General features: G+C 37.1%; 1 protein-coding gene across 6 annotated transcripts in view; it reads right to left on the minus strand.

The window, feature by feature from the left end:
- RGS7 (regulator of G protein signaling 7) overlaps positions 1 to 21960 on the minus strand; it is a 263978-nt gene that overhangs the window by 135940 nt on the left and 106078 nt on the right. For all 6 annotated transcript variants that reach the window (XM_075146535.1, XM_075146539.1, XM_075146537.1 and 3 more), the window contains exon 3: positions 15293 to 15389. In XM_075146535.1, coding sequence (XP_075002636.1) covers positions 15293 to 15389 — 97 coding nt within the window. The remainder of the gene's footprint in view (positions 1 to 15292; positions 15390 to 21960) is intronic.

The following is a 21960-nucleotide window of genomic DNA, read 5'->3' on the forward strand; positions in this document are numbered from 1 at the left end:
CTTTTCCTCATCCTTGGTGGCAATGTCCGCCCCCCCCCCCCCCATATCCAATAAAGGATGGAGATTTTCCTTAGCTCTCTTTTTGTCATTACATATTTGTAAGAACATGTTTTATTTTCTCCCACGACAGTGGCCAGGTTGAGTTCTAGCTGGGCTTTTGCCTTCTAATTTTCTCTCTGCATGACCTAGCGAGATCCCTCTACTCTTCTTGAGTTGCCTGCCCCTTCTTCCAAAGGTGATACACTCTCTTTTTTTTCCTGAGTCCCAGCAAAAGCTCCCTGTTCAGCCAGGTCAGTCGTCTCCCCACCCGTTCTTCTTACAGCACATGGGGACAGCCTGCTCCTGTGCCTTTAAGACTTCGTTCTTGAAGAATGTCCAGCCTTCCTGGACCCCTTTGCCCTTCAGGACTGTCTCCCAAGGGACTCTCTCGACCAGTGTCCTGAGCAGGCCAAAGTCTGCCCTCCAGAAATCCATGGTAGCGGTTTTGCTGACCCCCCTCCTTACTTCACCAAGAATCAAGAATTCTATCATTTCATGGTCACTGAGCCCAAGTCGGCCTCCAACCACCACATGTCCCACCAGTCCTTCTCTGTTTGTAAGCAGCAGGTCAAGTGAAGCACCTCCCCTGGTAGGCTCGCTTACCAGCTGTGTGAGGAAGTTATCTTCCACACACTCCAGGAACCTCCTAGACTGATTTGTGGCTTGTCATTTTAGAACTCACGATAAATTTTTTAGATGATATATCAACAGTCTGAAAAGATGTAGGTAACATCCAAGGCCTAAGTATTTCTGTAAAACTGTATTTGACCCCAGGCACAAAAACAGATGAGTCACTCCACCTCCACCTTTCATTAAGACAGAATTCTGATTTGTTCTATTGAATAGATGCCTTTATAAGTATAAAAGGACTTGATAAAATTGTTTAAAAACACCCACTTCTAGAATTCAGATAGTAGGAACACAAAAATACTACTACTGAGAAAACAAGGGTATAGAGAACCAAGATAGAATTTTTTTTCCCTGGAGAGTATGGAAGGAAGGAGAATTCAGCTTGAAATGATTACTGATTGTCGTGGTTTAACCTGGCAGGCAGCCAAATACCACACAGCCGCTCACTCACTCCCCCCCGCCCCCCCAGTGGGACGGGGAGAGAATCAGAAGGGTAAGAGTGAGAAAAACTTGTGGGTTGAGATAAAGACAGTTTAATAGAACAGAAAAGGGAAAATAATGAGAATAAATAATGATAGAATATACAAAATGAATGATGCACAATGCAATTGCTCACCACCCGCGCTGACCGATAACCAAGTAGCGATCGGTACTTCCTGGATCATGCCTACCGTTCATATACTGAGCATGACCTCACATGGTATGGAATACCCCATTAGCCAGCTGGGCCGGCTGTCCTGATTATGTTCCCTCCCATCTTGTGTACCTAGCTCAGTCAGTAGGCACGGGAGCTGTCCTTGGACTAGGAGGGCACTTAGCAACAACTGAAAACATCAGTGTGTTATCAACGTTCTCCTCATACTAAATCCAAAACACAGCACTAGGAAGAAATTTAACCCTATCCCAGCCAAAACCGGGACACTGATGAAAGCAATCAGAAAAATCAGGAGAGGGTAAAGGGGTGGGAAGAAAAGCAGAAGGTGTAATTTATGTAAACAAACCATTAATGGGCTGGTTTGGCCCAGTGCCTTTTCTCTATTCATGAAATATTCCCTGTTCTTGAAATAAAGTGGTTCAAGGCAACAACTGGGCATTTTACTATACACTTATTTTGTTTAAGATCTGCAAGTCTTTCCTTCCATAATAAGTCCAAAACTTACAAGATAGTCTTGACAATAAGGTAAAGAGTCTACAGAGGTCCATAGGTCTATAAAGTATTTCCACATTTTAGCTATCTCACAGTCGGTTATAAAAGCTTAAAGGGCAAAAATTCTGGCATCAGACAAGCATGATGGGGTGCTGATATCCATGAGACCCCCACACGCACAAATTAATTTGGTATTTGGCTCTGAAGAGAAAGAAAAATACAACCTAATCATCAACCACCTTCTCAATATTTTCTACAAGCCTGTTACATATTCAGAGCCCAAGTTAGAAAGCTGTGCAGCAGTTTTAAATGGCTAATTCCCATGCAATTTGTGACAATTTAATGCATAAAAGGAATATTCGCATGCATTGATGGCTAAATTGAGATCCAAACAGGTATATTGAAATACCTGAAATGCATATACCTTGCTGGTGTTTGTATATCAAAACTACATATATAGCTGTTGTAGTACAAAAGGTTACAGACCCTTCTGTAGGTCTGTAAAAAATATATATATACTATTATAAGAACAGCTTTTTTATTTTCAAAGCACTTCATCAAAATCTTTCAAAAGGTAAATATTTCAGGAAGGGCTAAGGGGGTTGAATTGTCTGGTGCAAATACCCCATGTCTGGTGTTTTCCATATGGTACAATGGAAGCAAATTCTCAGCAACAACTCAAACCCTTCATAGCCATTACATTATTCTAACAGTGAAACACTCATCAAATACCCATGAGTTCCACTTGCCTGCTCCTACACTCAAACACTACCAGGCCTTATAAATATTATCCTATTAATATTATTATATTGATAAAATATTATCCTACAAAATGTATGTGGGGGGAGAGGAGGTTAATAGTAACTTCCTTTTCCTCTTTTTTTTTTTTCCCCCTCATATTCTCTATGCTTTCCAATTAGTTTGACTCCACTACCCAAGCCTTGGCAATGTCCATGTCCTCCTTCCTGCCAATAAGGGAGGAACTTCTGAGTAATTTGTGTCATCTACCTGGATTCCTGAAGAGTCCTGGGTTTCTGCTCTGTTCCTCAGACACCAAACTCACCAGGCCTGCATCTTCTGACTTCCTGGCACCTGCTGCAACAGCTCTGCCCATTTCCCGCTGTGGTCTACACCCCTGCTCCGTGGAAGGGAAGCAGCATGTACTCCAGTGACCTTCCCTAACAGGGGAAACAAGTAAACCCTTCTTCCATCCCTATGGCAAAAAGAGACGGATGCTGTGTGGGAAGCAAAATGGCAAAGTGCACAGCAGGAACGCTGGGCTTTGTGCCTTCAAAGCTGCCAATATCCTCTGGCCTCCGGGACTGCTGAGTCTGTGGGGTTGGGATCATGGATAACAGAATAACTCCTGCCAGCTTACATGCTTGCTTTGTAACACCAAGGCTCACTCTCCAACTGCAAAGTCTAGAAAGCAGATTTTTAAACAATAAACTATATTTCTGACCTTTACTGAGAAGCTCAGGAGCATCCTATAATAGGCTCTGCCAAATGCGTGCAGCGGTGTAAGTAGCACTCATCATACATTTGAGCGCTCTTATTTCCTGTTAAGAAATTGTTCTTGATCCTATTATTCCATTTAAAATTATTTTGATAATTTGTGAAAATCAATTAGTATCTATGGTCCATTTATTTGCACAGTGATAGATTGCCAATCACAGTAAGCTGCATGGAACTACCTTTACTTCCTGTGTGGATGACTTTCTAATTTAATGTACCTTACTTTTTGTCAGGAACACAGCTGGCAGGAAATAAAATTAGAACTTCTTCAGGACTTTTTCAATGTCAAAGGGGTAGGCTTTTTGGAAAACCTGTTTGTTGCAGCTAAAATTTTTTAAAAGTCTTAAGTGTCCCATTTTCAATGTTTTCCAGAAAGAAACTTTCCATTTTTCATTCTGCTCAGGAATACTTTTTTTTTTAATTAAAACCTGACAGTTTTGGTTCATAGAAAGCTTAGAATTTAGCTTCTTGTCCTAAGTCAGGAGGAAAATGGTTTTAGTGTTTCAAATTCTTGTGGCATGGGATGTCTTGCCTGCTCTAGAAAAAGGAAGAATCCTTAATAACTTTTTTGTTGTTTTTCAGATAGCTAGCTCCCAACATGCAGTAACAACCAAGAAATGAAAACTCAGAACTTGCTATTCTGCTTCTCTTACCATCACAAACACCCAGCATCCTTGACAAAGAGAAATTTCATGCATGCAAATACACTACACAGATAAAATGGACTGCTCAATCTGTGTCATGATCAATCACTTCAATAAACATGTCCAAGCTGAAACAAACACTCAGATAGGCCCATACTAGGTAACTGCTCAGGAAAAAAGTTCCAGACAGTCCAGATGCACGCTAGCTCCTAGTAAAGCAAAGTTAGACTAAGTGCAGCTTACTTGCAGTGAGGTGCAGGTCATCAAACAACATCCCACTAACACGGAAAATCCTGATGTTATGGTAACATTTGTTATTATAAAGTGTACATATACTGTTTGATAATAGCACCATGCAAAACTAGTCTGTGGATAACTTTAGCAGCAACAGAAATACAAACAATTACAATTATTAGAATTTATTCCTTGCTATCCTTTTGCAAAGACAAGTCTGCAGTCTTCTGATGCGACTACAATGACAACGTCTTTTTCATCATAGCTGGAGCCAACAGAATTAGGCGCTAAATCACAAGTCATCTTCTGAACCCTGGTAACTTGATTTCTTCCTTAAGGGGCATATTCTCCAGGGAATGACTTTAATTAGTTTGATTGTTTTAACTGCTGGCCAACTATATTTATCTGGCTGTAAAAATGGCAGATTGAAATCTGCAAATACAGCACCACTTTCTCTTTGCATGCAGTTCATTTAAATATTTCAAATCACTTTAAAATGGTAGATTTAAAGACAGTAAATACAATTTCATGTACTAAAATGCTAAAACTGTAGCAGAAAGAAATTACATTGCTTGAAAAGTCACAAAATGAGTCAATGTTAGATGTCATTTAAGAGGAATAGGGGATGGCTATCCCAGATGCATTTGTACCATCTTAAAAAGAAAAGCAAATGTATATGTTTACTCTGTATTACACCTAGCAGGATACCTCTAAATAATATATTATTTGTATCTGTACCAGCAATACTTATCACATGTCTATGTTGCTTCCTATATACATATAATAAGTAATCACCAGTCAACCAAAAACATGCCACCAGACAACAGCGTACAATGCCACATAAATTAAAAAGTTGGATATTTTTCAACACATACTCCACAATGTAATTGTATTAATATCTATTGTCTCTATTTACAAAACAATTACAGTACCTGCCTAACTACAACCTTGTACACAGATATTCTCTGTAACTATTCTGTTCCATTCAAATTGACCATATATTCAAGACCCAAATCTACTAAGATATATTCCCAGCCTTAGGATTACATTATGCTCATACAAAATCACACTTACAAATCCCAGGTACTATTGCAAAGTTTGGCAAGACAATGGATACTTTTTGGACTCAAGAGTTCTGACCTTAGAGGAACCAGATTGGGTTTCTTTTCTTTTTGTCTTTAAGTGGATGTTCATTTCTGGGACAGTTTCCAGAGACTATTTATCAAGTGTATCATGAAACAGATTTCACATTGTGGTAAGACCACTACTAACACTCAGCAAGGACCTCACGCTGGGACTTAATTTGTCTTCAGCTATACACTTCCTCTCCTCATTCTTGACATGAACAGCAAATTTCCTTCCTGTCTCAGAAATTAGGGACAGCAAACACAGTAGCGACTCTTTCTTCTGAGAAAACACTTCTCTTCTGTGTACCTCAAATTGCTTTGTGAAAAAATTTCAACGTGATTTAAACAGCTTTGTTGTCACAGAAGTACCTCATAAACTGATGGAATCAAGCAGTATACTTTGCTCTGCTTCCTAATTAAAACAATTACTTAAAATACAGCTGCCTGGAAAATTCTTACTGATCTTTATTTCACTAGTTCTAATCATTGCTATGCAACTTCAATAGTACTTCTTTCCAAGAGATTTCCAAGAGATAGCCAGAAAGGAAAACCATTTTCATATAACTCCTGAATATATTTCTGTACAGTCGCTCTTCCTTAGACATATTCTAGTCTTGTCTTCCTACAAGTCTTTGATTATGCACATAACAGATTTCAGCGAACTTGTGTTATTAATCACTACCACAGATGCTGCTTATATCAGCTTAAAAGTGTGGGGTTTTTTTTAAGCTAATATATTATGCACTGCCTCCATGGGCAAATATATATGGCATAAATACGCATGCTATGTATGTTTGTGTGCGTGTGTTATAGGGGGTTATTTTCTCTGTTTTCTGTAAGTACTACTCATTGTTGCTGATATAAAAACAGCATAAAAAACCACAGTTATTAACTGGTGTTATGCCAGAAAAAAAAAGGCAAACTACTTAAAAGTGAAGCTGTGATAGAATGCAGAATTCCCGGTAATTTCAGGTTGATGTGAGGTTGATTCAGGACTCCCTTTTCACTCCACGTTTTCCTTGAATGTTACACGACCAGTGTCCAGAGACTGGGTGTCAAGGGTGGCAAACTAGGTAAATTTTTGGCCATAGTGAAGGCAGTAGGTTTTTCCATACTCCTTTTAAAAGTACTCAAACTTCAAAGGTGCAGCCCCATTCCACTAGAAACACTGGCAAAATCTTACACGCAAGGAGGCTAGGAAAAAGAAGGTCTAGGAAAGGGAGGGAAGTATTTTCATGACAAAACAACATAGGAGGAAAAGTTAGGAACAAATTTGTATCTACGATCAACAAGCCCCAGAGCTATTTCTCTGGAAACATGCTGAGCTGTAAGGCCTTACACAGCATTTGGGAAACAGGGGATCATCTCATTCAAGCTGTGCACTTCGTGTGGATGAACAACAAATAAGATGAATGTTCCCAGCAATCTCCCATCTCACAACAAGAGAACAATTCTTAAGATTTTTTGCCCATGTGCTGGTTTTGGCTGGAGTAGAGTTGATTTTCTTGATAGTAGCTAGAATGGGGATGTATTTTGGATTTGTGCTGGAAACACAAATGGGAAACACAGGGATGTTTTCCTTATTGCTGAGCAGTGCTTACACAGAGTCAAGGCCTTTTCTGCTTCTTACCCCACCCCACCAGCAAGTGGGCTGGGGGTGCACAAGAACTTGGGAGGGGATACGGCTGGGACAGCTGACCCCAACTGACCAAAGGGATATTCCATACCATATGACGTCATGCTCAGCATACAAAGCTGGGGGAAGGAGAAGGAAGGGGGGGATGTTCAGAGTGATGGCGTTTGTCTTCCCAAGTAACTGCTACATGTGATGGAGCCCTGATTTCCTGGAGATGGCTGAACACCTGCCTGCTGATGGGAAGCAGTGAATGAATTCCTTGTTTTGCTTTGCTTGCGTGCGCGGCTTTTGCTTTTCCTATTAAACTGTCTTTATCTCAACCCATGAGTTTTCTCACTTTTACCCTTTTGATTCTCTCCCCCATCCCACCGGAGGGGAGTGAGCGAGTGGCTGTATGGGGCTTAGTTGCCAGCTGGGGTTAAAAAAATGACAGCCCATCAATGCATGACTTCTAGACCTGTTTCTTTTGTAAATGTCTGTGAAAATAAGCTTTTCATAGCTACTGATTTTAAGGGAACTGACATTTCTGATGACTGTTTTGCACACAGATTACTTTAAAAGACTTTTCAATGGGTTTTCAGTGTATTTCAGTTTCCTAGAACAATTTTGCAAAATTGCCTCAGCCTTTCTTCACTGTATTTTCTTCTTTTTACTAATGCTCCCAATGGCAATCACCACTGAATTGAAAGGTAAACATATGAATACAATTTTTTGTTGTTGTTTGGTTAGGAGGAAGCAATAACTTTTAAATGAGAATTTGTTGTTCTGTTTAAAATAACCAGTGAAAATACTTTCACATTTTGAAAAGCTTTTAATTCTGACAGTGATTTATTAAAGGTCTGATATTAACACATGCCTTAAAATGAAAATGGAGAGCATAATCATCTTGGAGCATTAAAGTTATTGGAAACAGTTCTTAATTTCTTTCATTCACTTTTCATTTCAAGTTAATAAGAGCATTCAGTTCTTATTTGATCCCAGCCCACCACAGCTTGTAAGATGGCCAGTCTGAGCTTCACAACTGCAATGCTGTCACTAAGCTGATTTTCCATAAAATACAGAAGTTCTGTCATGTTTTAAGCAGCTTAAGGACACCCTTCTCTGGCCATAGTTACAATCCCAGTGATGCAGCCAAGACAGACAGGCAAACAAACAGAAACAAGAGCTGAAGGTATGCAAACAGCACTCAAATATCCACTTTGGTTTTCTGAAATGGTAAAGCACACAAAGCACCATTCATTAATCAGTTAATTATCTCACTACTTTGAAATGACTGTATGTCCAATCTTACGGTGCCACTTAGTCAATTTCTTCCACTCATGACTCTAAAAATCATGAACATGATATCAATAAATAAGTGAACCAGCTTTCTCCTTAAAAATATCCACTCCCAAAAGACCATGAACATTTGAATGCAAATCAGTCACTGACAAAGTGATGGAATGGAAACGACACACAAGAGACATTGGTGTTTTAACTTCAAACCAACTATTCACTTGGGGATAGAGGATTATTAACTTTTTATTCTCAAAAGTTCTGCTTTGAAAAGTGAAACTGTAAAGATGGCAAGTCCCTGCTCATATTTGCCCTTCTGAACGAACACAGGAGAGAGAATGAGCCAGCTTCTGTCCTTCATGTACTGACACAGATCTTTTCATCAAAACATTTTTCTAAGACTGGAACCTCATCAAGGCAGGGAGCTTGCAGTTTTAACACTGAAGGCTCTGTTTGCAAATACCAAGAGGCTGATTTGGCATAAAGAAACCAGCAATTATTCTACTAAATTATACCTGTAGGAGAATGCAAGAAAAGGTGGATGAAGGAATGGAGAGAACAAGAAAGTAGGAACCTGTCATCGACCCAGCACTGGAGACACTGAGGGGGAAAAAAAAAAAACAGTCCATAAAATTAAAGGCTTGGGAGATGGGAATCCTAGCTTCTCCCACATGGTTCATTTATTCTGGAAAAGGTATCAAAAAATAGGAATTCCAAAATCCTTGTATTTACCCATAAGGCAACATTACTTTGCTTCAAAGGTACCAGATGATTGAGGTGTTATGCTTTTTTGTTTTTTTTCTGTCAGTCCAAGTAGTAGAGCTTTCTCTTTTGTCTTGTATTTCAGGTAGGTAATCTCCAGTACTGAAGTGGATAAACCTATCAACTCATTTCACATGCAGCACTGAAAAGTCATCAGATGCTAACACCTCATTACTCAGCTGGGAAAGATCAAAACTAATGACAGATGAAACGCTCTCTTTCTTGTTATTAGTCCCCTGAGTCATCCAATTCCCACTGTACCGCTCTTTATTTTTTGCTGTCTGCCTCTATATAGCAAGCAATACTGTTGTTGCAGGTAGCTCCTGTGACTCATTCCTTGGGCTCACCCACCTGTGATTTATGAGTGAGATGAGCTACTATGACACTGCTTTCCTCTGGGGTCTCTCACTACATCTGACCAGGCCACTGAGACTGCCGGTCTCCTTTTCAGCAGGATTTTTTCATGTTTAAACACATAAATTCTCTATTTTTAACCACCATACTACTACTAGTGCTTAAATAAAGACTGGTAATTAATGATTATATGAATACATTTGCTAATCAAAGTGCAACATCTCATTATTTTAACAATTTCCCAGGTAGAAGAGAAATAAGCATTTTCTGATATCAGGAAAAACGATGAATAAAAATGGCATAGGATGGCAATAATCTTTCTAAAAAATGTGAAAATGCAATATCTATATGGAAAAGGCACAATATCAGCTTCACATCTAGGAATAAGAAAAAACTAAAGACTTCACATGGATTATATTTTCCTGGGAAAGGCAAATGAATCTTTTCACTTTCTCTTCAACTCAGGAGGAGATGTTAAAAAAACACCTTTCTACTGATCTCCTTCTCCTATTTTTGTTGGTTCAAGCTGTGACTACTTTCCAAAATTATTGAGCCATGCATCAGAAACAGCCAGTAACAACTAGTATGAACATGCTTTCCTTGAATACTTTTTATTCTGTCTCTGCATGTATTCTTTAATTGAACTTACATTTCTCATAGTTCTCCCCACTCCTTCAATAAAAACACTAAACAGTGTCCCTCATTCACACTTACACACCATTCAATTGGCACATTCTCCACAGTTTTTATTCATCACCAAGCATATCGAAGTATTATATAAAGTCCTACAAAGCATCACACTGATATTCCGTAATGATCATAAGACACCACTATATCACTACATCTGTCTTAATGAAATATCCATGTTATGATTAGCTTATGAAGCTTTCAGTACTAATACTGACCAACCCACCCACCCACCCCACAAAGACCCCCAAAACAAACCCTTGACTATTGCAGTGCTTTATCTGTAAACTCTGAATGCTTCTTTCTGCTTGAAAGGGAACAGCAAAACTTTGGCATTTACTTGCTGTGTCTCCTTAGTAAAAATAAAAATGATATTTTAGAGCTCCTTCTAATCCCTATGATTCATATGTCAGACTCCCTACATTCATCATTTCAAGCAAGTTTTTTTATCCATTTCCAAGCCTAATGGTGAACCATGTTCCAGGCAAATTGCCTTCTTTTTATTCCTAATACTCATACTAATCAGTGTTAGTAAAGAATGCACATGACAATCTTTATGCAGTTATTATTGTTGACTGGCAAGATGTCTATATAAACTATCTTCTTCACTCCTCCAAAACATTTTAAAACCATGGAGACAACAACAGCAAGCCCTTCTTTTGTTCATCAAAACGCATAATCACATAGAAAGAGCAAACTCTCCTGCCTATTTTTTTTCCTTGGAACCTTTTAAAGTTTCAAATCAGAGCCACAATATATATCTGATGAATAACATTATTATGACTAAGCTGCAGGCATACAAGGGGTCCTGCATTACTGCAGTCTAGTCAGCCATCAACCACTGTTTTAAACTTGTGCCTTCTGAAAACTGAGGCATTGATCATAGAAAGTGACTTAGATCCATAGACAGGGATAACTGAAATTTTGGCATTAAACAGTCAAATTTCCCAAGAACCACATAGGAAACTACTTCAGTGTCATCTTCAAGCCCAGTTTTAGATGCCCAGATGTATAACTATGCTTAAAGCTACTGGGAAAACTGACTCAATCCCTCCTTCAAGAAACTTCCAGCTCACCTGACATATAATCAGTTCAGTTCAGAGATAGTGCAGGCTCTGCTAGAGGATACACTTTTAGAACGATGCAATTTTTAAAACACAACCTCTGGTGTGATTTTCACACTCAAGATTATAATGTGAATGGGCATAAGCAGACTATATTGTTCATAATAAAAACAGATTATTCCATTCTCAAAGACAGGAAGCTATTACTCGAACAATGATTGTTTACACCATAGCGTTGCTTATACACTTAAGCAGTCAAGGCTAAAGCAATACTACAATTTCCAGCAGAATTTCCAATAACAGTGACCAGTGTAAAATCTAAAATATAATCTAGCAAATCTGGTTTCAGTCATTAGTGTAGTAGGGTACATAGGTATATTAGTCTGTCTTCTGCAAAGCTATCCATGCAAATTCATCTATTTGTTGCATCCAGTCTGAGCCTACTTGCAAGTAAGATTGTGGGTGACTCAGCTTGAAGTGAACCATTACTACGAAGACCATCTGCTACAGCACATTGTATGTTCTCTCTGTTCAAAGACCTAATTGTAATTACCCTCACAAGCACTAGCTGGGTGAGGTAATTCAGCGAGACTCTGTAAAGACTAGGGTCTTTTACAAAAAACATTTTTGGCTGAAATCCTAATAGGCATACAGTATACTGCTACAATGGCCCCAGAAGGCAGTGAGCTAGTGTCAGGATGAGTCAGTATAGAATTATGCTGAAAAAGCCACGTGTAGTAGTTATTTGACTCAAATGAAAAAAAAAAAGGCTGGGCATGGAGACTGTAAATATCTGTTCTGCAACAGTGAATGATGCAGATCTTGCTGTAAAACAAGCTTTGAGTGCAATAAAACCATTAGCTCATCAGACCCAACCAGCCACAGTACAGAATAATTCTGGGGTGTTTGATATTTATTCTTGCTTGTCATGACATACTACAATACACCATAGATGTTCACTTGATGAGCACTACAGGTTGCAGGTCTGCAGGTAGCACAAGTAAAAGTCAGAGTAGTCAGCTCCGAATGCTGTACTTCCACTGATTCTTTTATGCTGAATCCCGTTTGGAATTAGACAAGGATGCTTTTTTCCCTCTCCAATAATTGTTTATTTTTATGTATAATAAGCCCCATCATTTCTGTTAAAGACTTTGTAATATACTAAGTTGTTCACCATAGTTATTTGCATTAAAAGAGGTATAATTTTATATAGAGTTCTTTATCAAAAGAACTCAAATGAGTATCATTAACATCATTAATGCTAAACAGCTAGGAAAAATCACTCAGCACTAAGGAATGAGGTATAGAACCAGGGTAGGTGCTAATGGCTTTGGTTTTACCCCCTTGTTTTCAGAGATTTTTATCTTGGCATATACAATATATTGGAGCTCAGTCAAGGACTGGGGTTTTTTTCACAATCCATTTCACCTCCTGCTTGTAGGTGACTGGAATGCTATTATCCAAATTAGTCTGCAATTCACCATCTCTAGTGAATTTACACCATAGATAAATTTGCTGCATAAAGTCAGTCTGATACACTCTTAAATGTGGATACAAATATAATGGTAATATAATGGCACACATCTACGGGTTTGTATTCTTTTTCATCAAATAGCTTGCAAACTCATTTTAAGCATATTTTAATCAGGTAGAGACAACTAAATGATTTACTTTTGAAAGATTTCAAAAAAGAAATTTTCAAACAAAAATGGTGTGTTTGAATTCAAGCAGCTTGCTCACAAAAACGAATGTACAAATATCAAGTAACTTATTTGCTCTTTATGAATATATGAAATATAAAGCAATATAATCGATCATTTTTTCAAAATTTCACAAGGAGAAATAATCTTTAACTTAGCATTGTTTTTCTTTGTTTTTCTGAAGCACAACAATGTGTACAGCCTATAGAGAATTATCTGTATTTGAAATGTTTCTCTGGATATTTTACTTATAAAAACATTTAAGGAATGACTCAGTAAACGAGATAATATAATCACATCATCCTATTTATTATCATCACAACATTCTATTAAAAGGTTAAATTCAGATACCATTCCCCAGGCTGATTTTGCTAATGTAGTCATCCTTAAATAGATATGGTCAGTAATTCTGCATTAAAAAGTGACTGCTCTTTCAACTAGTTTTTCACTTGTTGTTTTTAGAAGCAATACTATGAAATAAAAGTAAACAAAAATAAAAATACCTCTATTGCTTTTATAACAACATAATTAAAGTGCCAGCCCATAAGACTCTATTCCTACAGACAATTTATGGACATCCTTAATTTTTCCAAGTTGTTTAAAGGACTCTTACAGGTCTTTTCTAAGTGCATACAGGAACATGACTTAACTGTGGTAGACCTACCCATTTTGCTTCTCCCCATAAACAAACAAATGCAAAGTTCCAATTTTTATGGGACATAATCCTGGACAGATGGCTGGGCATAATACATGCTTTTATGCATAGACACACAGAGATATGTATATGAACATATAGACATATATATATATATATTAACTGGAGAGCATCTGCTTTTGATTTCATCATTTTCATATGGTAGTATGAAAGTAGTAACAGTACTATAAGCTGTTATTATATACATTTTCATGATTATCATCACGATCCTTAGACAACAATACTCAGATGTTTCCTAGCAATCAATAGTTTTGAGTTCAAGCTGAGATTCATTTGCTACATATACACAAACTCCTAGCACATTAAAAGAAACCCTCAACACGAAGGTTTGAAGAGTTCAGATTCCATCCAGGAGAGAGAACTGACAGGAAAGTAGATTAATTGAACTAAAATGACAGTTGTGCTGCTCTGGTGGGTTTTTTAGTCATGTGTACCAAAAATTACTGCCCTGGTATTTGAGGGAGAAAATCTGCAAAGGGAAAAAAATGAATTCTCCTATGCTTTTTCTTTCCCCCTGCAGTTGATAAAGTTAATGCCTCAATACAAAAATTATTGTATCAGTGACTGCTACTGTATGTATATTCTAACACAACCTTAAAAAGCATGATGTCTATTCCAGTAAAAAAAAAAACATTTTGGTAAATGTCTCCTGCTATATGAATAACCACAGTCTGTCTAATTTGAAATTCATAGCACACAAGGTAAGGCAGAGAATAACAATTAATATGGATCATTTAATAGGATGCCATGTTGTATAACTTATGTGAAATAAAGGTCCATTCTTCAGAGGCTAGTTTTTGTACAAGTAGTTTCTAAAATCATGAAGACATTTTGTTCACTCTTAAAACTCTTTCCTTCTTTGTGCCAGAATTATTCACTAGCAAAAACATTCCAAAGGTTGAAAATTAAACTATAGAATTCTTCTTGCTGTTCTGGACAGTACAAACTTCTATAAATACTTTCTATGTAAGGATTACCTTTGCCATTATAAAAATTACAACTGTTACCAGAGTATGGGAAAAGTAGGTTCAACAATGGCATTTATTTCAAAGAAACTCCATACTCATTGGTAGCACAAAAAGATACATATCCACATATATAAATGCATAATTTGATATAAAAGTATGTAAATAAATAAATAAATATATTCTACTAGTTAATTAATAAATGGACAGATTTTTGTGCATATTACACTACTGACTTGGATTAGCTATAAAGTTTACAGCAGTCTTGCAAATCACCACAGGCATCTCAGTCTTAGCTTCTTGCGAACAGGCAGCCAGCTACAAAAGCAGATCATAAATGTTGTCATAAATGTCTACAGCCACAATTCACTATCAGTTGCAGAGTGCAGTGATGATTTTCCTTTTGTGCTGCTGTTATTGCAGTTCTTATCTTCATGTACTGGCCTATACGCTAAACTCATACTTGCCACGAAAACAGGCTAAAAACCAGATCTGAAATGCAGAAACTCTGCAATAAAAATATTGCTATCTTCAGATAATTGACATTTTGTAGTAAATTAGTATTCCCTTCACTTAATTTACAGGACAAAAACATCTCTGCGTAAGCTCACTCCAGTGTGAGGGAAACATCAAAAATTTCTGTAATTAAAGTATTCAAAGGATAATCAATGTCTCATCCAGACCGGATGACTGTGAATTCCCCATAGCATTCAGCTAAAAGTGTTTTCTATTTGAGCATCCCCTTACATAAGGTAGAGCAGAAACTTTAAATAATATGAAATTCACTTTGACTCTTACCAGAAAAGACACTGGGGATCTTGGAAAGAAAACTTTTGACTGTACGAATAGGAATCCCATTTTTCTCATCTTGCATGCGGGCTATGACGTCTTCCATCTGAACACAGAGAAAAAAAAAATAAAAGAAAGAAAGAATAAAGAAATCCAGAATTATTTCCTAAAATAAATTCTCCATGAAATCCTAGATCAATCTCTCAGAATGACAGGTCCACTTTTGCTATTTCTTTTTTAATTTATAATTTATATTCTATATTTTTATTGGACAGGCTACTGTAATTTATTTGGGGATAACAGTAAAAAACTGTACGTGCTCAAAGTTTCTGGAGAAAGAAATACCAATGCAGAACAAAGAGATTTAGTTGAAGTAGTTAAAAGCAATTAAAAGTAGTAGTTAAAACCCATTGCTGGATATAGAACGTCATGTTTTGATTGTATTACTTGTATTGTACCACATATAAAAGCAAAATAGACTCATACAGCCTTCTAGGGGGTTGATACAGTTCTCAAAAAAGTTGTTCAAAACAAAAATAGAGCTTTTAAGTTCAAAGCAAAAATTCCTTCTTTTCTTTTGAGAAGAGGAAAAAAAAAATACCACATGATGCAATTTTGCATCCCTGGAGACAGCAGACCCAGAAGCATAAGATTTTTTGTAGGTAATGGAGTGGGTATAAAAATGTTTAAAATTATTTTGCTGTATTTTTTTTATATTAGCTCATTTTTTCCAACTCAATTTTTTAGGCTAATTTGGCCTGTACATTTTATAAATTATGCCCAACCCAAAGGTTCACTTTCATGTGAACTATGAACAGCAAGCCCTTTTACTGGAAAACACAAAGAATATTTAGAGTCATTGGCTGACAATGCCAGTTTTTATTCTTGCACATTTCATAATTGAAGTTTACACATTAGATAACTTCCATCTTTCTTTCTTTGAATATCTAACTTCTCAAAATGTTCAATGATATTGTGATTAAATGAATTACAACTATTCTTCCTTTTTCCTTAAAGCACCAACATACTCCATATGAAAAACTCTGTGTGACAGAGGATTTTGTATTATTTTATTAGTCAAATCTTAAAAAAAAATTCTATCTCACCTCCGTCCCCCCAATAGGTTCCCAAAGAATTCATTAAAAGTTCGTGGCTGGGTTGTGTTGAGAAAAGACACCAACAGACAACATTCTGTTACACACTTTTTTCCACAGAAGTCAAATGACCCAAATCAACAAACAGCAAATCAGCATTAGTTGCAGCTGTGCATTAATTGGCCTAATGGGGGAGTTGTATAGAGCCAGGAAAGCAAAAGGGAGCTGGGGTCACCAGTGGTGTACATAGGGAAAAAGAACAAAAATCCATACCAAAAATGAAAACAAAATCAATTAGTTTGACTGCTCATGAAAAACCTGTTTATACAGAGAGTGTCTGGAGGTTCACATGCTTCATGTACATAGATTAACAACCAAAGGAACACAAATCCAGTGGCATAGTCCAAAACAGAAAGTAAACACAAAAAGTAGATATTGTTAGCAAGATGTGGAAGACTGAGTCTATTGCTCGGAATTAAAGAATGTACAAATGTAGCAGAAGAAAAGAACCAATTTTCATTGTAATGACTTTCATCTGACATGGAATTAATTATTTAAATAGAAAAGGCTATTAATAATATTCTGAAGAAATTGTCAAGCAGACAAATTGTTGTCTACGAAATGGAATCTGTTGCTACATTTATTATCCATATAAGTGAAGGCTTCTTTCAACCCCTTCTAAATTCAGTTGGTAAACTGTCTTATTGAGCCCTTAAACGAATTAGAAGTCACTCAAATTCAAGTGAATATCTTTGCTTTAAACAATAAAGTAAATTATAACCATAGGTGCCATGGTATTCTATGGAAATTAACAGAAGTAAATTTGATGATAAATACCATACATGCAGCGTAAGCTTATAAGAATATTGCTAGAACTGCAGAGTGAATAATAATGTATGTTACACTGGGACAAAGTTTAGAAGACAATACATAAAGCAACATGATAAAGGTATATTTGCATTATAATAAGGATTACTACAAATGTAGGACACAATTCTGGAACATAATATTACAGGTAGTGATATGCAGTTACCTCTTTCTGAGGTGCGCACAAGAGTGCAAACATTTAATGCCTAGCATTCCTAGTGCTGTCAGTAATCAGTCTTTTGAGGGTATATGGAATAAATTGTTGACTGACATTCACATATGCTTTCCTAAACTTGCTTCATGGACAACATTTAATCTAAACTGTATAAAACCTAACTTTGATAGAGACTGTAGCTCTGCGGGAGTTCTCTGGTTTTGATTAGCAAAGTGAGCTCTAGGATGCCTCCACTGCAAAATTACACCTTGCCCTGCACATCTAGCTCAGATTATTGTTCCATGTCAGGAGCAAACACCCTCTGTGCAAAAGGCAGCTCACACTCCTGACAGCATCATTGTGAACTGCCTGGTTAATTCAGTGTACAAAGATTACCATATAAGTGAGTGGGAATGTTCCGAAACAAGATACAACACAACAACAGACTCCTAATTAGTTACAGTTGGTCTGGGATTCTGTATGTTATCTGTTAGAATACAAAATTCTTGTCTTGTCCCTTTTTGAACAGAAATCTAAAAGATCACTTGTGTTTTGTGGTCATCTTAAATCTTAAACATAAGAACTCAAGAAAATTAAGGGCAAATTTAAAAAAAAATGCTTCAATTAAAGATTCAAAACCATCTAATCCAACATATGCAGGTGCACAGTTTAACTTTCAATACATATAGTCCCTATTTCTGTTTTATCTGCTTTAAATTCATCAAATGTATAATCTCTTCCACTGAAAAAGATCTCATTTAATTATATTTGGGAAGCAGCACTCAAGGCACTTCTCTGTCATTCATCAACAATGACCTAAGACAATGAAAAGGGCAGAATAGTTTAATTAGAATGATGAAGGAAAATATTCATCTAATTTTGCTCAATAAGTTTAATCTGGGAAACACAAGCTGCTGCCTGATATAATAATTTTCCTTCCTGATGTATCATTGTTTGCTACTGAGTCACCTGACCCGATGCTCAAAAGTGAAATATAAGCTCCTTCACTTCACCCCAGAATTAGGCTTTCACAGTTCTTATGAGCTTACCTGGCTAAACCTGACTGGCTTTAATCATGCAATGGGATCTTCTTTAGCCCTAAGCCTTCTCAAAGAACTCAAAGAAAACAAATCCACAAACAACAACTGCCTCCTGATCACTCTGCAAATGAAGCTCAATGTGCTTGAGAAAAGGAAGTCGTATAAGCACATCTTTTAGCCTTTCAGTCATCGTTGTACACAATTAACAGGGAAAGTGTAGCTAGAAGGAAGTTCACAGTGCAGCAAGGATTCTACAGGTGCATTTCTAAATAAATGTATACTTGAAAAAATGTGCCATTTGTTTACCAGTGAGGCAATTCTAACCCTGACAAAAACTCACTAACCTTCTGATGCATAGGCAACTCAGACCAAACTTACAGTATTAATACTTAAAACTTCACTCGTGTCCTTGTGAAGATAATTTGCAGTCTTCATCTTGACATGTAAGGACTCTGTGAAATCTATTTCAAAGGCTAACTCTATGACAACAGTGACAATGCATCTTATATGAAGCAAAAAGAAAGAAGATAGTGATATCCTGTAATAGAAAGGCTACAGGAGCCATTGCCTAATAATGACCACTGACTCTGCTCCAAACGCACTGGAGCTAGGCATGGAGACATGCATGGCTTACCTCCGGGGCAGAACCCATAGAGAACTAACAAGCCCACAGTCAGGAGTATCTGGCCATGGGGAAGAGAGATTAAAAGTTATCAAATGGGAAGTGAAGGTGATGGTTCTGAGTCATGTGTATTGCTAGAAGTCCATTGAAGGACTATGTTTATTAGGCTTCTCTTCTTCTTTGATACGATCATAAGAGGTTTCTGCCATATGGGGTGCAATTCACCTCTTCTATCTTTAATCATCAGTCACTACCCAAAGGTATCTGTCTTTCTCCATTATTGACAGTGGAAGTCTTGACAAGAAACAGGACTAGTATCCTTTAGCTACTTACAGCTAGGTGGAATGAATACAACTCCTAGGAGCACAATTTTTATGATTTCTTAGATTCAATGCCATGTGGTTTGGAAAGACCTCGATTTTAAAATTTCTAAATCTAAATATGAATTTCATTGCTAATCATCCACACCTCTTGCAAAAATTATCCCCTTGCACCATAATTCAGCATCACGGCTTCTTAAAAAGTAGTGGTTTTCAATTAATTCAAAGACAACAAAAGTCGAAAGCTCAAAAAGTTTGTCAGTGCAGGACAAGAGTTTTTCCTTCCCTTAAAAGCAAGCCTAAATCAACTCCAAAGATGGTCACTAGATACACAGATTCCAAGACTAGAAAAAGAAAGCAATGGTCTGGAACTAACTAAAGTTCAAGAGATACATGGTAAAAGCTTGAAGCCTTGACCTACTTACACATTTACAGATATCTCAATTCAATTTCTGTTACTAAAACAAATTTCAGTGCCAGGGAATTAAATGTATACCTGGGAATACTAGAATGAAACTAAGCATAATTTTGTACTCAGTTATCATGCCTCAGAACAGGGGATTCTCTTATGTTGAGTGTACTGGAGTCCACCCTCACTACAGTTTTATTAATTTTGCTAAAATCTTTCTTCTTCATTTTACCCAAATGCAAGGATGGAATAACCCAGTGGAACTAACTACAAACCTCACCCAAACTTGTTAACAAAGTACAAGTTGAAATACGTAATAACTGCTTACACTACACAACTAGTTTCCCTAGACATTTTTTTCCCTTCCCTACTTCAACACGTTACAGAGTCCGAGGTCGTTAGGGCGGCTGGCCAGCAGGTCACAGGAGGCTTTCCTTAGCCTGCCCCCCGTGCAGAGACATACATGAAGCAACATGGGCTGAACAAAACCAGCAGGGTAGAAGAAAGCTGCAAGGTTCCTTACAAGGTAATGGCCATTTTTAGTGTTTTCCAACACATGCTAACTATATAGAATAGATACATATATTCTTATCTTGTTAGTATTATACTGATAATGAATTACCTGTAACTGCTCTTGCTTTCAACAGTATTCCTCTCTTGAAACTCCATTGTACTACATATGCTCTGCCTCACAAACTACCAATCATACTACAAATTTTCTGTTGAGACCTCCATCAGCTAAAAAGCTCACAACTGCAGGATGCAGAAAATTTGTAAGAAAGTATTTCGCTCTAGTTCACTGAGGCAAAAAATCTGTATATTTACATGATGGCTAAACTACCCCATCAGAGTTACACTTTAGGAACCTCAGACTCTCTGTCTTCCCATGTGAGCTGCTCTTTGCCTGGACTACACTTGCCAACTATCACTGCAATATCCTCCTTTAATTGAATCATCACAGTACCACTTGAGAGCTGCCCAACTCAGTGAACCAGGGGGCTTTGTTCAGCTAGTCAAGCTGCATCACAGAGAAGAAAAGAGCAAAAATACAGGAACTACAAATCCCGGGGGGCTGCACTGATAGGCACAGATACAGGCAGACTGATTGCCAGATAAAATATTTCAGTGTTGCTCACCAAACTAAAGCAAATCTTCTCAGGTCAGGAGTGCTGACAACTCTTTTTCTAAATCAAGTGTGTAGAAATGAGATGGTTTGACATCCTTGTATCAAAGATTTTAGCATTTCCCATTTAATGTAGAATTGGGTTATTTTAACTCTTCGTTCCTACTTGGGATGAAAACAAAGTTTAAAACATTTAAAACAAGTCCAGAAAAGTGCATTTAGATTTTTGATTAAAGTACAATGCTGAAAGATGGCTTAAAACATATGAGATTAACCAAACTGTTAATGACAGTCATGCATGAACTATCTGAGCTTGCTGAAAAAAAAGCAGTCAGTCAGGAGTGTCTCTAAGTCAGCAATATTGCTTCTCTGGTCTACCAATACAGGGAACTGCCCTAAGTACTCTCTGATGAAAATTAAATTAGAGAATAACTTACCCAATGAAAAGAATACAAGAATGACTGGTCTCATCCTTTTCAGAACCTCTATTTGCTGAAGTAACTATTTGACACCACAAAATCAAATTACAAATCAACACAAAAGTTTCCAATCATATTAAATGGATGCAATGGAGATAGTTTGAAGAGCCTAATGTACTACATACATCTATGACGCTGACACCTTTGCCTCATGTTCCTTTCCTTCTGCAGTATGAAGTTACTGGTGTGAGCAAATAGTTCATACTCTGTCCTCAAACAGAATACTTGTGGAGAGCCAAAGATATTCTGGTTTTGCATGTAGCACAAGACCCTGTATTGAAGCATTATCTGCCATCACTCTTATGTCTGCATTTGTAATTATCAATTTGTGAACTTCTAATTAAGATTCAAATTTATTTGCCCTATTTATCCGTACTGAAATACGGATACAGATACAGAAAATAGGTAATGTTCCAAACTGGTTGTAAAACAAGGGTGATACTATATGTACTAGCAGCCTGTCCTTACATTAAATGAGTGCAAGGCAAACTTTTGTCATTTGTTAAGAATAATTTAGATTATTTTGAATTTATTTGAAAATCAATGCCAGTTCTGTGCAATTATTATGA

The sequence above is a fragment of the Calonectris borealis genome, chromosome 3, assembly GCF_964195595.1.
Source record: "Calonectris borealis chromosome 3, bCalBor7.hap1.2, whole genome shotgun sequence".
NCBI lineage: Eukaryota > Metazoa > Chordata > Aves > Procellariiformes > Procellariidae > Calonectris > Calonectris borealis.